Here is an 18188-nt window from a genome sequence, read left to right on the forward strand (position 1 = left end):
CTGAATCACGGAGCAGGAAGACCCGCGACCACACAGCTTTCTGGCGCACGCCATTCGCGCGGAATTTATTAGAACGCGGCCCTCCACTCATCTCCCTCCTCCAGCCGCACCGGCAGCTCAGAAAAGGGCCATTACTCCTAAGCCAGGGCTTATCTCCCGGCTGCGACCGGGTCACACGACACTGACTCCTGAGCAGCAGCAGGATGCTGCCCCGCGCGCCTGGCCGCACCGCAGGCACCTCCGTGGTCCGCGAAAGTTCGAGCACCCCTGCCAGGTACTCGGGCCCGGACGCCCTCCCGCCCGGGGCAGCGCAAACCCCGTGGACCCGCGGCCGCGAGCTAGGCCCCTCCTTCGAAATCGCCCGCGCTCTGCCGCCTTCAATAGGCGTCCGGACTTGGTCCCCTCCTACTCAGACGTCAGCAAAGAAATAAAATACTCACACTGTGCGGCACTCCGGGGCGCCACTAGGACAGCACCAGGCACTTTCGCGCCAGCCCACTCCCGCCTTCTCCGGGAGCCTGTCTACCGTGGGGATCCGCCCCCTCTGACGCATGGCCCTCCGAGCCAATCGGAGGCAATACCAGCCAGCCCTAATTTGCATAGAAGCGTCTTTATATAGGCTCGGGGACAGAGGACGGGGTCACTTAGAAGCCGTTCGCTTACACCTCTCTTACTCCACCTGGAACCCGAAATCAAGACGAAAGCCCAGTCTCTATGCCCCAATCCCGCCATCCACAGACCGGAGCCACCCACAGACCAGAGCCACCCGCCAGGACAGAGCTTCCTCGGACCCGTTTATCTGCACCTAGGTCCCATTCACACGGTAAACAAAGTGTTGGCTCTTTCCTTGACGTTCTGGGGGCCCTTAAAAGGGCCTTTATGAATTCGAAAAGAAGCCGCAGAGACTGCTCAGCCGCCGAAGCCATACAAGGTGCGGCCCTGGCGTTTCAGCGCGTACACCACGTCCATGGCGGTCACCGTCTTGCGCTTGGCGTGCTCAGTGTAAGTCACCGCGTCGCGGATCACGTTCTCCAGGAAGACCTTCAGGACTCCCCGGGTCTCCTCATAGATGAGCCCAGAAATGCGCTTGACACCACCTCGGCGGGCGAGCCGGCGGATGGCTGGCTTCGTGATGCCCTGGATGTTATCCCGGAGGACTTTCCGGTGCCGCTTGGCGCCTCCCTTCCCCAGCCCTTTGCCACCTTTCCCGCGACCAGACATCTTCTCAGACAACGACGAACTCCAAACCTCAGAACGAGCAGCTAATAACCGGCGGCGTGGAGACCAGGACTTATATGTCCTGGTAGCGGACCTGTTTGAAAACCTCAAGAAAATGGGCGGAGCTCTAGGCCCCAGGAGGCTTTTGTCTTTCCTCCAATGGTGAGTGAAGGAGCCTTAATCAGAACAAGATTTTTGTTTGCTTTCTTGGAAATACTTTTTATTTTCGCCATAAAATTGAGGAAAGAGTCAATGGGATTTATACTGCGTTTTCTCAGTGCTTCAGTACAAGTCCCCTCCCTCCTTCCCATCTCCCCTCACCCCCATATCGCGCGCGCGAATTTTAATTGCTTATTTTTCAAAAGGAATGCTTCCTTTAACAATACCATTCCTAGACTAATAGGAAAATAAATAGTAACCAGAAATGCGTTACATCTTGTTAGATTTCAAAGCAATTGTTTTATACCTTTTCTTCTTCAGTCACTAGTGGGGGGAGAGGACATTTTAAATAATAGCTCTTTTTTCTCTTTCGTGACGCCCCGCAAAGAAAGAATTAAAGTTCTTCCAAAAAGTCTAACCTTACCCCTTCCTCCCGTCTCCCAGACTTTTCCCTTTCAGAGGCTCTTGCCTCATGTAGATTATCTGGCCTCCTCTGCGCACTCCCAAGCCGGCGCATCTTTGCTTTTCAACCAAATAATTATTTCTATGGTTTTTTAGTTGAAATATCGTAAATTTCTTCTTATTGCATTCAAACCTGAGGTTCTCACATGTCCCAGTTACAAATTTAAAGTTCTTAAAATATGAGATGCCACGACGGTAGCTTTAAAAGGTGATTTGTACTGCAAATCGCCCATCAGGAGGCTCTCAATCCTTTCTTGAGAATCCCTGAACAAAAATGAAACTTTCAGTAATGTCACTGCTCTAGAATGCAGGACTCTCTCTCTTCCCAAACGGTTTATTGCAATAAAAGGTAACAGTATTTAGAGGATGATTCATAATTCTTATTTTAGTTAATTGTGCTCCCTGTCCCGAATCTTCAAAAAAAAGCCTTTCCAGGAAAAGCTTTATAGTAAATATTTGTCTGTCTAAATGCTTATAATTTACCCATTCTTACCCATTTGCATAACACAGAAAGTACTTTTTATTGTTAAAGATAAATTAAAAGTGCTCTCAGAGGAGTGCCTGGGTCTCTCAGTCACTTAAGCCTCCCACTCTTGTTTTCAGCTAGGTCATGATCTCAGGGTCCTGAGATTGAGACCCAGCATGCCCCCCCCACTCCCAATCTGCTTGTCCCTCTCCACTCTCCTCCTCCTCCACTCGCACACCCACGTGCATTCTCTCTCTCTATAAAAAGTAACTCTTAAAAAAAAAAAAAAAGAGCCCTTAGAATACTGTTTGTATGGCTGCAAAAATCCTGAATAGTCATATTGTACTGCATGATTTTTATTTTTGACTCACAGGGAAGAAGAGAAGTCTAATCAGATCTGGAAGAGGTCGGGATTCTTACAATGGTAAATTAGTTGATTATATATATTAAGACTAAAAAAGGTTAAAACAAAATTTTCAAGTTAGAAAACCTTTCTGCTTACAAGAATGAAAGGAAAAAGTGTCCAAAATAATAACAATAATTGTTAAACATTTCCTTTGATATGAGCAAAAATTTAAGCAAAATTTACAAAACTTATTTCAGGAACATGTTAATAACTGCATCAGAGACTTGTATGTCCATTTATCTAGTTCATCTAGCAGTTATTGGATGCTTACTAACTTATTTAATCTTCAAAATAACACTTTCGGGTAGGCACCGAGCTTATCCAAGGTTAGCTGGTAAATGGTAGAGCCAGGATTTGGACCATGGCAGTCCGGCTCCAGGACGACTGACTTAATCATGACAATATGCTGCTTCTAAACTCTAAAGACATTTATTGAATTCCTACTGTATATAGATTAATCAGTGTTCTAGGCAATAAGAACATGTACGGATGTCTCTGAAAATGTGATTTCACTCAAATGAAATCTTTATTAGGACGGTGGGAGGGTAAATTTTACTTTTAAATGGATACTATAATCCACATAAAATGACACTTATTTTCATGTGCTTACGATACACAGCAGTGTAATTGTATAATTATGGGAAGTGTTAAGGTAAGTGAAATTACATCAATGAATTAGTAAAAAATAATTTCTAATTTAAAAAGGAACTTATTTTGTTCCAGATGCTATGGCTCTGCAATTGGTAAGGACGGTTACTACCGTTCTTCCTCTAGTATTTTCATGACCTCTGAGCGTCGCATGGGCAGTAGAGGGCTGGAAAAAGGGACAGCTAAGTGCCACCACAATGTCACAATGTCTTGCGCGACCTTGTATACCTCTGGGCTCCCAAGTCTCAGTGGAGAACATGATTAGCAGCGTGGTGATCAATAAGGAGGAAGCCAAGGCCAAAACTTTGTGCCTTACTGCAGCCTCTCCCTGGAATCCAGAGACTCTTTTCAGGCTCATAATCTCAAAGGACAGTAGATGTTAAGTTTTGGCCAAGCGACTTTGTTCCGCAGTCTTGAAGACAGCATTCACGTCTGGTGTAGCACTCTGGTTTCACAGCCTCTGGAAGCGAAGATTGGCAGCCTGTGAGCGGCAGAACTGCGTCAGGGGTCCCGTGTCATCTGGGCTTGTTAAGAAAGTTCAGATGGCCAGTTCAGGCCGAGGCATCTTTTGGAGCCAGCTCCCCGCGCTGCTGAGTAAGAGCAGACGCACCTGGGTTTGCAGGAGACAAGACGCTTGTTTAAAGAAACGGCAGACAGAGGGGTATTGTGTGTCTGCAGTCAGACAAGCTGGCTAGGATGCTATATAATGTGAGAAAACCCACCTGGGGGACACAGCACCATAGAGATCATCTTGGACCTCAAGTGCTTGAGGCATTTCTTGCTTGAGTGCTTTGTACTTGTACCGGGTAGCTCTCCCGGAATTTTCTGTTTCTAACCGTGGTTCCTTAATTCTTAAGACGGTCTTTTCCTAGGAGCGAACTTGAACGTTGAAATATCAGGAGCCAATCAATTCAACGGAAGCCCCAAATGCGGAGCGGTCGGTCCTGGCTATTCATATGAGAGGCTATGTAAATAAGGGCTAGGAGTTTGCTCTTTTGACTGGACAGAGCTGGAGAAGGCGGGCCCTCTGCCGGAGCGCTGGTTGGAAGCGGAGCCTGCCTGTCATTGGTCACGGATATGTCGCTGCGCCCAATGGGAAGGCGCTGCCTAGTGTCAGCAAAGTGATAGAGGCAGTTCCGGTGTTGGCACATTACATTCACTTACTCGGAGCCGGTTGCTGTGTTACTCCTCTCGCAGGAGTTTTAGGGGAGAGGTAACCATGTCTGGTCGCGGAAAGCAGGGCGGCAAAGTGCGGGCCAAGGCCAAGTCTCGGTCCTCCCGCGCGGGCCTGCAGTTCCCGGTGGGCCGAGTTCACAGACTGCTGCGCAAAGGTAACTACGCGGAGCGAGTGGGAGCTGGGGCGCCCGTGTACCTGGCGGCGGTGTTGGAGTACCTGACCGCCGAGATCCTGGAGTTGGCTGGCAATGCCGCTCGTGACAACAAGAAGACCAGGATAATCCCGCGCCACCTGCAACTCGCCATCCGCAACGACGAGGAGCTCAACAAGCTGCTGGGGAAAGTCACCATTGCTCAGGGCGGTGTGCTGCCCAACATCCAGGCCGTGCTGTTGCCCAAGAAGACGGAGAGTCAGAAGCCGAAGAGCAAGTGACCCTGACGCCACCGCCACCGGGGAGCTGGCTTCCCCAGCAAAGGCTCTTTCCACAGCCACCCCGCAGTATTTTTCAATATACTCGATGTCATGGGAGTCCGCGGCGATCTCTTGGGGAGGTGGGTGGTGAGGGGCCCGCCGAGTCCGGGGCCAATAAAGTCGGTGAAAATCATGTGGTCGAGAGAGCTATGTAGTCTCGGGGACCTTCCGGATGACCCGGGGGGCAGCCAGGAGAGCTCTGGAGCAGGTACTGGGGGATTGGTTTCTGCTGCTTTGTGGACTACTTTGGTCAGCACCCTCGAGGTGTTTTGTGGGTGGGGCGAGGGAGACCACGAGGAACTCACTGGCTGGAGGTGGCAGAGTTGGGATCTCTCCCTGCTTGCCTTAATGCAAAAGAGAGGCAGAATAGGGTGCAGGGGCGTCAGGGGGGTTATTTTTATGTCATTCCCGGGGCCTTCACTCTCCTGTCTTGTCTGGGCAGTTCAGGAGGACCCAGTTGTGCAGAAGCGGTGGGGGCCAGCTGGTGTCGCGCAGGAAGTTGGATCTCTGGCCGTACTTTTCAAAGGTGGAGTAACTTTCCGTCTTGGAAGAGTGCTTCTGATGACACAGGGCCAACATATTTTTCTTAGCCCAATAGCCGTTGTGTTTTCAGGTTTTGGATATCAGATATTTTTGTATACACACTTATGTTCACATTTCTTTAAAATGAAGGAAACACTCAGTAATATGTTCAATACAGAAGCATGAGTCAGGAGTAAATTTGTTCCCTGACACTCATGTTGCGTAACAGTGCAGTGTCTTAAGTCATGAGTCACATGCTTAGGAGCCGTTCAGACAATTTTCTCAAGATGGTTCTGTCTCCATCATATGGTACTCCTTTGTAATTGTAATCAGTTTGATTTTGCTTCCTAACAACAAGTAACCTGCTTGAAGTCTCTTCATGTTCCTTCCCCCACTAAAGTCCAGTAGGGGTCACATTGCTTGATTGTACAGCAGCGCTTTAATAAACATGAAATGTGAGAATATGTAAGGATTAATGACCTAAGTGCCAGAAGTAACACATTTCAGACCCAGAATACACATTTAAAAGTTAAACAGTAGCCATCCTATTCTGTCCTTAATTGACCCTTCCATTTCACCCTTTTCCACAAGCTTCATCCCGGCCCACAGGGCCCACAGCACAGATCCCAGTTCAGATTTCACATCTTCGGAGTCATCTTTCGTATGAGTCAGAGTTGAAGTCTTCCTGAAAAAAACATTATGGTATTTCTTCATCCTTAGCAGTGGGTGGCCCATTTTCCCGCATAGACCTTCTTTATTTCTTCCTCAGTATTGAGCTTTTCAATGTGCCATGCTCGTTACCAGATTCTGGGAATACAGCTTGTACACATAAGGCCAACTAGATTTCCACTCTTGTGGAATGCACTTCTTTTTCTTGGTACTTGATGACAGAACAATGAACAAATAAGTTAATATCGGAGGAAGGATTCACCTTCAGCTTCCTTTAATACTTGTGTCTCTCTGCTGCTTGTGCAATGAATGTTGGGATCACTTCTCCCATGTGGTCATCTTTTTGAGGTGAAAAAGATCAGGCTGCAAATACCTCTGTTAGGGGAGTAGATGATTGCCTCAGATTCCTGAGGAGAATAGATTCTGAGGCTGCCATGGGCAGCAGGTGCCAAGATAGCCACAACTATTTAGTCCACTCCCAGCTTCCATATGGAAGGCTTCTTCATATGTAAAACAGTCCTAATGCCAATTTTGAGGACTGAGATTGTTCATTTATACACATATAAGGCATATAATAGGTGCTGAATAAATTTAAAGAGGCTCCATTTCCTACAAGGTATGGGCTTACCCTTACAGATTAAAGTATAGGTAACTGTAATTAACAGGATTTTGTTTTGTTTTGTTTTTAATGCTCAATCATTAAGATCTCAGTATTACCACTTTGGGGACATGGTGGGCAGTGGAGGGAAAAAAAAAGTCATATATATATATGTATAAAATGTAGATGTCCAATGCTGGTTTTGAACTTTAAGTGTTCATTTTCTTAAAGATTTCAGGCACCTGAAAGATTATTACTAAAAGCATGACATTTATAAGAAAAAAGCAATTATTCCTTTCTTTCTGAAGATTCAGAGGAGTCTGTCTGTCTAACCCTGTTACCTGAAGAGCAAGACAGACATGATAGAAAGTACAAAGACCACCCCCTTCACCACATCACCTCCGCTGGCCCAGGGATTCTGTTTCCTCTCAAATCCTTTCCCTGCCGCAGATTTCTGTCAGTCTCTCACCATTTCTGTTTCACCATTTCTGTTTTTGAGGGGTTTCTAAAACCTGAATAATTTATTGGCAGTTAAAAATGCTTACCTCCTGCAAAATCAATTCAGCTTGTGATCCTTGATGAACAAATAGTTCTTGCCAACAGATGATTGTTAATTTAAAAGGACAATATTTCTTCAAGCACAAGACGATGTAGAAGACGACTTAGGACAGAACTGGGTGGGACCTGGATTCTGATTCATAATCCATAGTTGTATTTATAGACACACATATTCTTTCCTGCCAAGATTAAGCCATTTGGGTGGCAGCCTATGAATTGGGCAGGTTTCGTGTTTTGTTTTTCCTGTAGGGCCAGTCTCGTCTTTGTGTCTCTGAGAACTGGTCTGTTCAGTTTTGTTCGCCTGGAACCAAAAGGTTTAGTCTGGCCCCATAATTGGGGATCCCTGGCCTACTGTATGCAAACTTTTCACAAATGGAATGTGAATGACATATGCCATGGTGTCTAAGGACTCCAGCTCTCTGGGACAACACTCAAGTTCAAAGCCATTCTGTTCCCTTATACTAGTTAGATGATTTTGGAAATATCGCTCAATTTCCTTAAACCTCAGTTTTATTTATAAAGTGGTCATAATAGTAGAGTTTACATCAGTGGATTTTGCAGAGGATTCCTTGAGTAAATGTGAATGCGAACACTAGAGTTTCCCATGTAGAAACATGCTTGGCGAATAGTAACTATTCTTATTTTTATGTGCAAATAGATTTAGAGTGGGTTGCAACAATTCTGGGACCTACTGAAATAGAAAAACATGGCATTCTAGCAATCCTGTTACTTTTCTGGTAGCAAACCATAAAAACAAGTTTAGTGGCTGTTCTACTAATTACAAGATATCCACCACTAATCTGTAACAATAAAGAGAGTAATAAATGGTTTGAGCTTGTTAACCATTCAGGTTAAACCCTTAATTTGCATTTCCTCCCTCCCTAAAGATGACCTAGTTTGGAATTAATGGCTTACCTACACCCATGCAAATTAAAAATGGAAACTTTTGGTTCAACAACGTATTGCGTATATATTATGTGTGAAATCTGTGATTGATAACCAGCTATTTAGAAAAGTGATTATAATAAAATGGTGATTACAATAGAGCGGGCTACATGTAAAGAAAGAGAGATGCCCAGGGTGTTAACAGTGACAGGGAGTGGAGGCACCTGTATCACTCGGCCTGGTGGGGAACGGCACCTGAAATAGGTCCAGGTGTGCGAGTTAGCCGAACATGCTAAGTTTTCTAGGCAGAGAGGCAAGGTGCACCAAAGCCCAGAAATCAAAGGATAATAGGGGCAGTTGGATGCCAGAGAATCTAGGGGATGAGGTCATTTGGGATTTGTAACTAAAAATAGGCATCCAGAGGGAACATACATACAGAATATACGTACAGATACGTAAGCGGAGGTGTAGGAAACAGCCCCGCTGCACAGGGGCTGTGAGGATCTCCTGCGACCTCATGGACTGGCAGAGGAAGAGGAGCCACTGAGGGCAGGGAGGGAGGACACGGCCCAAGGAGAGGGTCTGCCAAAGGATGGAGATTTCTCACAGTTTGGATCCCTGCACTCCCGGACACCCCCTACTTTGCTTGTATTGCCGTATAATTAGAAAATGTTCTTTAAAAGTTATTATGTTCTCCTATCCAAGAAACGCTGACTGGCTGGCTCAGCTTACTAACGGTGTTGGAATGGATATGCAATTTTTTACCCTTTGCATTTTCACTTTGCACATGGAGAAACTCTGGGGAGATATGGTGACAAGATCATTTTTTAAAAAAAGCTGAGAACAATGTTGGTAAAGAAACCCTTTAAAAATATGTCTTCTATTATCATTCCATTCACTTGAATAGTTCTTTTACATGTTTTAATTTTAATTGAAGTTTTAATTTTAAAGAATTATAGAAACAGTAACTTATTAATTCATAAAACCAATGTAGTTATTTAATTAATTTATTTGCCCTCTCAAGGAAAAATACATTGCTTGTAAGTATCATTTGTAAAAAGTTACAGTGAATTTTATTGAGGTGTAATTGACAAAACATTTTCAGGTATATAATATAATGATTCAAGATTTGTGTATATTTCAAGCTGACCATCACAATAAGTCTAGTTAACATCTGTCACACATTCATAGTTACAGTTTTTTTTTTTTCTTGTGATGAGAACTTTTGAGATTTACTCTCTTAGCAACCTTCAAATATGAAATACAGTGTTATTAACTATAGTTATAATGTTATAGAGTATAACAAGTTATATAGTATAATGTTATAGAGTATAACATGTTATACTCTATATCCCCACGACTTGATTATTTTATAACTGGAAGTTTGGACATTTGACTCTCTTTACCCATTTTGCCCAACTCTCCCAAGGTACCCCCAGCTCTGGCAAACCACCAATCTGTGGTCTATATCTATGAACTTTTTTTTTTTTTTAATTTCATACATACATGAGATCATACTGTATTTGTCTTTCTCTGTCTGACATATCTCACTTATTATAATACCCTGTAGGTCCATCCAGGTTGTCAGAAATGGCTAGATTTGATTCTTTTTATGACTGAATAATATTCCTGTGTGTGTGTACCACATTTTCTTTATTCACACATCTATTGATGGATGCTTAAATTTTTTTAACATCTCAGCTATTGGAAATAATACTGCAATGAATATAGGGGAGCATATATCTTTTTGCGTTAATATAATGTAGGTATTTTCAAATTTTAAAACAAGAGAAATTTGACCTGATAAATTATTTTTTTTAATTAGCTAATATTTCGTTTTCCAAGGGGGGTAAATGGAGTTAAGAGGAGCAGAAAATAACAAACACAAAAACAAAAAAAGGGGGGAAAAGAAAGGAAGCCAGTTGGCTTCAGACAGATATGAAATTACCACTGTAAAGCTTTATTTTGTCTTCTCTATAAGGAGACAAAAGAAAGTTAAGGTGTTGAAAACAGATTTTTAACATACACGTACAGAAAAGAGAATGGCTGCACTCTTGGATAGTAACTCAGGTCCTTGATAATATTATCAAGCCATGCAGTTTAAAAGCCAGTATTGCTTAACTCTAATTTATGGAAGCGAAGGAGGGATAAGCCCTATATTCAGTTAACTATTTTTTAAAGACAAATCAGACCAACCAGTCTGCTCATGAGGGTTTATTTGCTTTCTGTTTTAAAGTACTTCTCAGTGAACCATCTTGTTCATGTCAAAAGCCCATGTAGCAACTGCAACTCTGAAATATCCCTGGTGAGACTGTGTTTATTCGGGAGAGAGGTGTACTAATTCCTATGAAAATGTGAACACATGAAGGAAACAAGCGGCCTACAAAAGGTGCAGTTTTAGATTGTGATGGCTAGGAAATATATTCTGTTTTATAAAAATGGATAATTTCTGATCCCCACAGCTTGGCCAGGGATCAGTCATCCCTGTTCATAGGTCCAGACAGACACAACTAAATGGACCAGTCTTCAGGGACACAAAGACAAGAGGGAGGCAGAACTCTTGCTCTGATTTAGAAATGGTGACCCAAAGCCAAGTTTGCCCTAGGGTCGCTGGTCTGAAGAGCCCTAAGTGTTTCAGCTCTTGGGCGGAGGTGAGTGGGGGTGTTAGCTTGAAAACAGACTTGTCAGACTTCTGTCTGCTCTCTCCCTATGGATCGTGTCTCTTAGGACAACACGGAATAGCCAACAAGCTAACAAGCAACAAAAGCAAAGGATAGAAGACTAAAGACAAGCTTATCAAAGAACACTAATGTGATCAGACAATCAAAAAAAAAATAATTCCAAGAGCTCTTCTTCCAGGGGAAACAAAATTAACACTGAAGCTTAAACAAAATATAGGAATTCAGGTTAGCATGAACACACACCCTAGCCCCGAGCAAGTGGCACTTTACCCAGATGGAATCACGGGAAGTCTCCGATGGGCACCATCTTACTGAGTTAAGTGTCTTGGTCCAAGGAATGGTAGCTTTAGTGGAATCTATACTGCACTTTGGAATCAGTCTGCACTTTGGTCTGTGCCCTCCAGCAGACACCACGAGGAACACACCTGTAGTTGAACAAATTGGGGTTTTGCTCTTTGCAGCTTGGAAGACATACACTGCGGGGAAAATGTGGGGTCTCTGACTGAGAGGATGTCAAAAAGGCTTTATTACAGGTTTTCAGTTTGTGGTCACTGATTTGCGGGCATTGGCTAGGACTGTGTGCTGCTGCGGGTAGGGGTTAGTCTATGATTTGGTAGCTTCGTGCATTTAATAAGCTGTAAAGAATAAGGTGAGGCCATAGCTGTGACCGGGGACTCTGACTAACGCACATCGGGCTGTTTGGGTATTGCTGTGGTTTGGATAACATTTGTGCTTTTGGGTTCAGAACATGATTCCAGGGTAGTCTTAGTTTTGTTTTGATTTTTCAGGGTCACAGAATGGCCTTGTCTGGTGTTAATTTGTAGCTGTCAGGCCAGCTCCCAGAAGCACCAAGGCCTGGCTGATAGTAACAAGCTGTCATGGGCTGCTCTCCCCTCTCTCAACAGCCAAAGAAAATAATGGGACACCCAGAAGAGGGCTTGCTGAGCTGTGGAAGTAGACAAGGACGCCTCAAGACAAATGTTGACAGAGTCCAAGCACCGTGCAAAAGAGGGAGCTACTGCCTATCGGTATTTCATTTACATACTTCCAAAATCCAAATCCTTTAATGACATCCCCTTGTTTTCATGTTCATCAAGGAACTTTTTGTCTTGAATTTCTCTTTTTGTGTGTCTCTTTATATAGGGTGAGACTGTTCTGGTTTCTTTAACATGATAATCCATGTATTGCTAATCATAATTAATGTTTTAAATGTAAATTTATGTTATATTTATATATACTTATATATAATTTTTATGTATTTAAATGTATATATTAAGTAAACACCATGATCTTACTTTCCTCCTGTCTTCCAATATGCTCCTGCCCATTGCCCAGCCCAAATACAAATCAGTAAGTTATTCTGATTTGAATTCATGTCAGGAAAAAAAAAAATTCAACCCAATAAAAATCTAGACATTTATTTGTAAACTTGCTAAGCCTCTGTTTTCTCATGTATAAAAATAGGATGATCAGGGGCACCTGGGTGGCTCAGTGGGTTAAAGCCTCTGCCTTTCGCTCAGGTCATGATCCCAGGGTCCTGGGATCGAGCCCCGCATCAGGCGCTCTGCTCATCGGGGAGCCTGCTTCTCCCTCTCTGCCTCTCTGCCTGCCTCTCTGCCTCCTTGTGATCTCTGTCTGTCAAATAAACAAATAAAATCTTAAAAAAAAATAGGATGATCAGATCTATGCCTATCATGAAGCAGTCGGTGATGAGTGTATGGTAAGGGCTCAGTAAATTTCTGTGATTGTTATGATCATTACCCTACATTTTTCATGTGGCTTTTCTCTTTCCCTTTTGTGGTGCCATGTCTCTGGATCAGTGTTGATGATCTAGACCCCCTACCTGCCCGCTGAGCTTCATACTTCCTCTGGTTTCCATGAGGTCTTTCTCCCAGGGACCTCAACCTGAGCCTGTTCCAAACTAGCCCAGTTCCCTTTGTGGTATTCCCCCTTCCCTTCGTGCTACTCCCCCTCCCTAGGTCTGAATTTCTGCTCCATTCACTGTGTACTCTGGACAAGTGACTTAATCCTCCCATGCCTCAATTGACACATCCGTAAAGGAAAGGAAATGACAGTAGCTGCCTCACCAGGTTGCTGTAATGACTGAGCATATTAACGCACTCGAGGCAGAAGGCATTCCAAGGATGCCTGCCACAGCGTGTTATCATACGTTTCCTAATAACCCAGCACCACACCCTTTGTAAGTCCCCGGAATAAGGTCCCTGCTGCGCAATCAGAGCTGTTAGCTAGGGACTGTGTTCTCATTTCTCGTGCTGCCTAATCCCTTGTACCACACGGATTTTCCAGGATTGTGCTGTCTCTGAACTAGATCTTCAGCATCTCTCCTCCACTCTCCTGTGCTAGTCCAAGGGGTCTCCTCACAGGTCTCCCAGCTCTGGTCTTTCACCCTGAGGCCAGCCTGTCCCCTGCATCACAGCGCTGGTCTCATTCTGAAACCAAGTGTTATTCTGGAAGCGCGTTCTATTTACCATGTGCCAGATGCTGCTCTGAGAGTTTTATGGTGTTACCTCGTTTGTTATCTGTGTTCATGGACTTTTCCCTCGTTCATATAGTATTTATTTATTCCGTAAGTCTTGCATCTATTCAATACATCAGGAGCTCAATCAGCCAGTATCCTGCCAGGAAACAGATGGCATGGCCAAATGCGGTGATTTGAGAAAAGTGTAATAATGGGCTTATTTATGGTGATGTGCATAGTGTGCAGGGAAACCACTCGGAAGGAGGTTAGGGACAGCTAGGCTCCATGACCCGCCTAGGTGTGATGGAGTGAAAGGAGGGAGTGCTCACCAGACCTGGTAGGGGAAGGTTGTGTGGAGGGGGCCTGCTTGACTAGAAGAATCAAGGTAGTCTAATCTAAGAGAGCCAGCTTCCTCCCTTCCTCCAGTATCTTGCTTCTCACTGGCCAGCTCAAGGGAGAGCCAAAAGACAGTAAAGGCCCCCTGATGCAATCTCGACAATTCAGTCTTTTAGGGCCTTCGAACAGAGCAGATGCATGTAAAGAGGGGCTCTGGAGGCCCAGAGCTCTTAGTCATCCAAACACTAGGTGAGCAGGTGCCCAATGCCATAGGGGAAGAAAGTAACTGGGCTTTGCTTGGCGTGACAAAGTTTATCTCCCCACCCTCCAACGAAACCCTTGACTTATAGAGAGTGCTAGCAAGAGCAAACAGAGCAGATGAGATCCGCATGTTTCTGAACCTCTCACAAGAGTAGACCTTAAACGAAATCTATAAAACCTAGAGATTCCAGACTGTTCTGCCATTTTTTCATGTATATACCACTCACCAGCCATACCAAGCTACCTTCTGTCCCTTCCAGCAGCAGACGCAGGAGCATAGGGAACCGTTGCCCACTCTTCTTTGCTTCAGCCCCTTGAGTAGAGCCAGCCCCCTGTTTCATCTGACTGCAGAGAAGGCTGGAAATTGTAGAAGAATCGTTGGAAGATTTTAGTGAGTACCACTGTCTGTCAGTTTCTCAGAGCAGCTTTTGCTTACCTCCTAGTTCTTAGCTTTGTTCTAGTTGACAGACTCCGGGGCTCTCTTGCAATGTTTTAAGAACAAAAATGACCACCCAGAAAGCCTTTTATTGTTAGCTGGTACACATAAGCTAACAGTGCCTAACCGATTACCTGGCAGAAGGAGCTTGAGAAATACTCCATTTGTTTTTGTCAAAGGAATTGGTACTAATAATTTCATAAGTAGCTTGTGACAGGAGACTGGATTCTCTTTGCACTCATGTGTGCCAGTTATAAATTTCTTGCCTCTGAGGCCCACTTTCAAACTTCAGTACCTGCTCTGAGAAAAGAGGCAGAATTCCTTTGATCATTTTCCCATTTTGGTAAGCGTGTTAGTCTCTTAGTAGAAGGCACTAGAAGGACTTTGCAGGAGAAGAGGACAGCTCTTGCTGGCTCAGGCTGCCAGTGGTAGTGGTGGGAAAGAGGTGAGGTGTGAGGTCATCAGATGGCAGTCTGCCCCAGCCATGTGTCCAGAATGCTGTCTCTCTGTGACCTGGCAGCCCCCACTCACTCTGGGGACTACCTTCCTGCAGCCTCCTACCAGGGAAATCACACTCCAGGCCTCTGGGCTTCAGCAGTGCGCAGACCCCCTTACACACCCACCTCCCGGAGCTGATCTCCTGTAGTCCTTTCTTCGAGGTCAGGGAGTGTGACAGGCCGCCTGCCTGCAGTGCAGAGTTCACACTGTGAAAACAGTATTGAATCGTGACAGAGATTGTAGGGCTCACAAAGCCCCAAATACTTCCCATCTTGGCTCTTTACACAAAGTTTGCTGATCCCTGTTCTAGTCTAATAGTGGAAACAAATAAAATACAAAATAAAAAGCCGAGTGAACACAAAGCATCTTTTTAAATCACTGAATTGTTCTACTAATTTTTCTTCAGAAATATGGTATTGTTTTTTCATGAACATGTATTTTATGATTAAACTCTCAGAGTACAAATACAGATTTTACAATCGCTCCTCCTGTGATGTGGGTTACTCAGCAATAGGAATGGTCATAGGAGATGCTGGATTTGTCCTCTGCCTGCATTTTGATTCTCTCAGCACTCTAAAAAACCGCAATTATTATTTGAAAGTATGAAGTTTTTCGTTTTGGTTTTTGTTTTGCAGTAAGTCCCTAAATATGGCAACCTTTATTAACTCCCAGAAAAGAAGTCCCAACTTTCATAATAGCATGGCCTTTTCATTTGTGAGTAGTACATTGTATAAAATCAGGTAAGATTTCAGAGCTACCTATATTCATGTTTTCCCTTCCCTGCCTGAACTTTGGCTGTTACCATCTTTCTCTACCTCATTCCCCATTTTATTGGAGCCAAGTTTGCTGGGTGCAGTGGTAAGGGTGGAGTTGTCTGTTTTTCCTCAGACTCTAATTTTTCTTGAGATTCTACGGATACAAACACTATTGGATTCTCATTTTCCTCTGCTATACAAATCCTTAAAACACTTTTTTTTTTTTTTTGCATCTCACAGCATTCTTAAAGTGTTAATTCTCCTATTTCTCAGTTATTTATCTCCTGTAAATGCAATTCTTAACTAAATTCTTACTAAATAAGGATTCATTAGGGTAAATTGCAATAGTAGACAGCTTATTTTTAGGATTCAGATGCCTAATGAGGGGAGATAACATTTGAATAGGATAACAGGTCAAGGAAAAACAGTGTCTTGGGGGAATCCATGGTCCTTTCTTTGCAAACTTATTATTTTTTAATGTTTTCTCTTTGGTTCCAGCACCATTAAGGTCATCGGTTGATATTTCAGAGAAAACATTTCCATTTTTTAAGAACTTTTAAAGGCTTTTAAAATATAAAAAGACTATAAAGTTCTGATGAATTATGTCTTCACTGGCGGATAGCATATAATGGCCATCGGATTATTATTTTTCCAAATTGTTCACTAGCACAGGTTAAGTGAATTTAAATTCTTTTAAAAAATTAGCATTGATAAATACTGTATTCAAGGTATGAGACAAGTGATATAGACATTGATGCTTCTGTCTTGAAATTTACATAAGCACCCTGAGGGTAGGGACCTCATCTGATTCGGCTTGCCGCTGTTTTCCCAGCACCTAGCTCACAGCAGGTGCTCGGTGACTATCTGCAGAATAGTTGATGACTCACATGGCTTCCCAAGCCCTCAGGTAGCTCATTCCATCAATCACTCTTTCCATTCTCCAACCTGTCCCTCTCTCCTGGCTAGTAAGCAAACTTGAGCATGCTGACCAACCAAAACCTCTGCTCACTCAGTCCTTAGCCACCTGTCCTCTTTCCTATCTACTTTCCTTGACAGCCAAACTCAAAGGCATCCTTAGAAAGAGAACTGTGGTAGGGAAAGTAATTTTGGTCTCACGGAAGTCCTAGCGCCAACCTTTGCTAAAAGCCCTTAATTCCAGGAAAATAAAGAACAGGAAAATTGCCCCACAGCTCGTTTATAACCTCCTGAACCCAGGACTGAGTGTGTAGATATTTTATCTACACCTCTGCTCAGTGACAGCTTTGAGTTCTGGAGTTCTGTAAGACGGCCTGTCCTCCAAATTAGTTCTGGCTGAGGAACATTTTCATGTATTAGACCTGCTGTAGTTGGACTAGAAGACATGTGTGCAGTTCTGTATGGGGTGGTGATTGTGGCACCTTGTGGCCTGAAGAATGACTTGAAGCAAAAAATGTTTAGTATTAAGAAATGTCTCCCAACTACGTTTAAATAAAACAAGTTTATGAAGAGCACAAACTAGAATATGCAAATGAGAATTGAATCTAAACAGAACTTTGGAGGTCATCTAGGGCTTTATGCTGACTCCACACCATGGAAGAGTATTTTTGTGGATCCTTAATTCATGTTTTGTACCTTAAAGCCCAGGAAAAAGGGTAAAAGGAATTTCAAAATGACTTTAAGGGGTAATTAATGCATAATAAAGTGACACCTTGAGAAGCAAACAGTATTGATCCATATTATCTGATTAAGGATTTGTATCAAGCTTAGCAGTGGCCCATTTTTTGGAAATCACAATGTCAATCACAATCATGACAACAAATGCCTACTCAGAATCTACCCAAATTATGAACTGCTGATTCCCCTTTCCTGTGAATACAGCTAGCATATGAAAGTGTCAGATTTTACAATTGACTTTTCAGAAAATAAAACAAGCAATACTAGGAAATGACTCTATGATAAACTGTGAACAGCTTTCTTAATGTGAAACAGAAATCTCAGAAAAAATATAAATTTCAAGCAAGAACATTAAAAATATTGCAGAACAAATACCAAAGAATGATTGTTTACATTTAAATTATAATATTGACTTGATGATGATATAATTGTGTTCCATCCCTGCATCTAAATGGTAAAAAATTCAATTCACTTACTGGCCTGTAATGATTATACTTTAAAAAAAAAAAAAAAAAAAAACCAGGAAAAAAACAATCCAAAATGATCTATAGACTGCTTTGACAGGACTTGCTTTAATCTCAGAGTAACTTCCAAGAACAGTCTCATACACAAAGGATCTTAGCACAGAAATCTAAATATCCATCAAGGATAAATAAAAGCAAGAAAGTAAAAGCCTTATTGTGTTATGTATTATCTTTTTAGGATACCACCAATTTTTGATGACATGGGATTCACATGACAGGTGTTTAAGATACAATGGAAAGTAAGACTAGGTATGCCTAGTCTATAGCCAATGCACACATTGACTCTTTGTGCATGTGTGTATGTCTTTGTTCATAAAAATATTCAC

At 43.2% G+C, this 18188-nt stretch overlaps 3 protein-coding genes and 1 long non-coding RNA gene across 5 annotated transcripts in view; 2 read left to right on the forward strand and 2 right to left on the reverse strand.

The window, feature by feature from the left end:
• Positions 1-606, reverse strand: part of GUCY2C (guanylate cyclase 2C) — a 130871-nt gene extending 130265 nt beyond the window's left edge. For both annotated transcript variants that reach the window (XM_032347404.1, XM_032347403.1), the window contains exon 1: positions 441-606. The gene's annotated coding sequence lies outside the window, so the exon portion shown is untranslated. The remainder of the gene's footprint in view (positions 1-440) is intronic.
• Positions 607-713: 107 nt separating this feature from the next.
• On the reverse strand, positions 714-1288 carry LOC116593321 (histone H4). Its single transcript, XM_032347413.1, has one exon. The coding sequence runs from the start codon at positions 1219-1221 to the stop codon at positions 910-912; it is 312 nt and encodes a 103-aa protein (XP_032203304.1). The 5' UTR covers positions 1222-1288; the 3' UTR covers positions 714-909.
• A 3163-nt stretch (positions 1289-4451) lies between these two features.
• Positions 4452-5140, forward strand: LOC116593320 (histone H2A.J). Its single transcript, XM_032347412.1, has one exon. The coding sequence runs from the start codon at positions 4579-4581 to the stop codon at positions 4966-4968; it is 390 nt and encodes a 129-aa protein (XP_032203303.1). The 5' UTR covers positions 4452-4578; the 3' UTR covers positions 4969-5140.
• A 4420-nt stretch (positions 5141-9560) lies between these two features.
• Positions 9561-17921, forward strand: LOC116593322. The gene is made up of 2 exons (XR_004286863.1): positions 9561-11948; positions 15566-17921. It is a non-coding gene; the product is annotated as an uncharacterized LOC116593322 (long non-coding RNA).
• Positions 17922-18188: the final 267 nt, after the last annotated feature.

The sequence above is a fragment of the Mustela erminea genome, chromosome 6 (assembly GCF_009829155.1).
Source record: "Mustela erminea isolate mMusErm1 chromosome 6, mMusErm1.Pri, whole genome shotgun sequence".
NCBI lineage: Eukaryota > Metazoa > Chordata > Mammalia > Carnivora > Mustelidae > Mustela > Mustela erminea.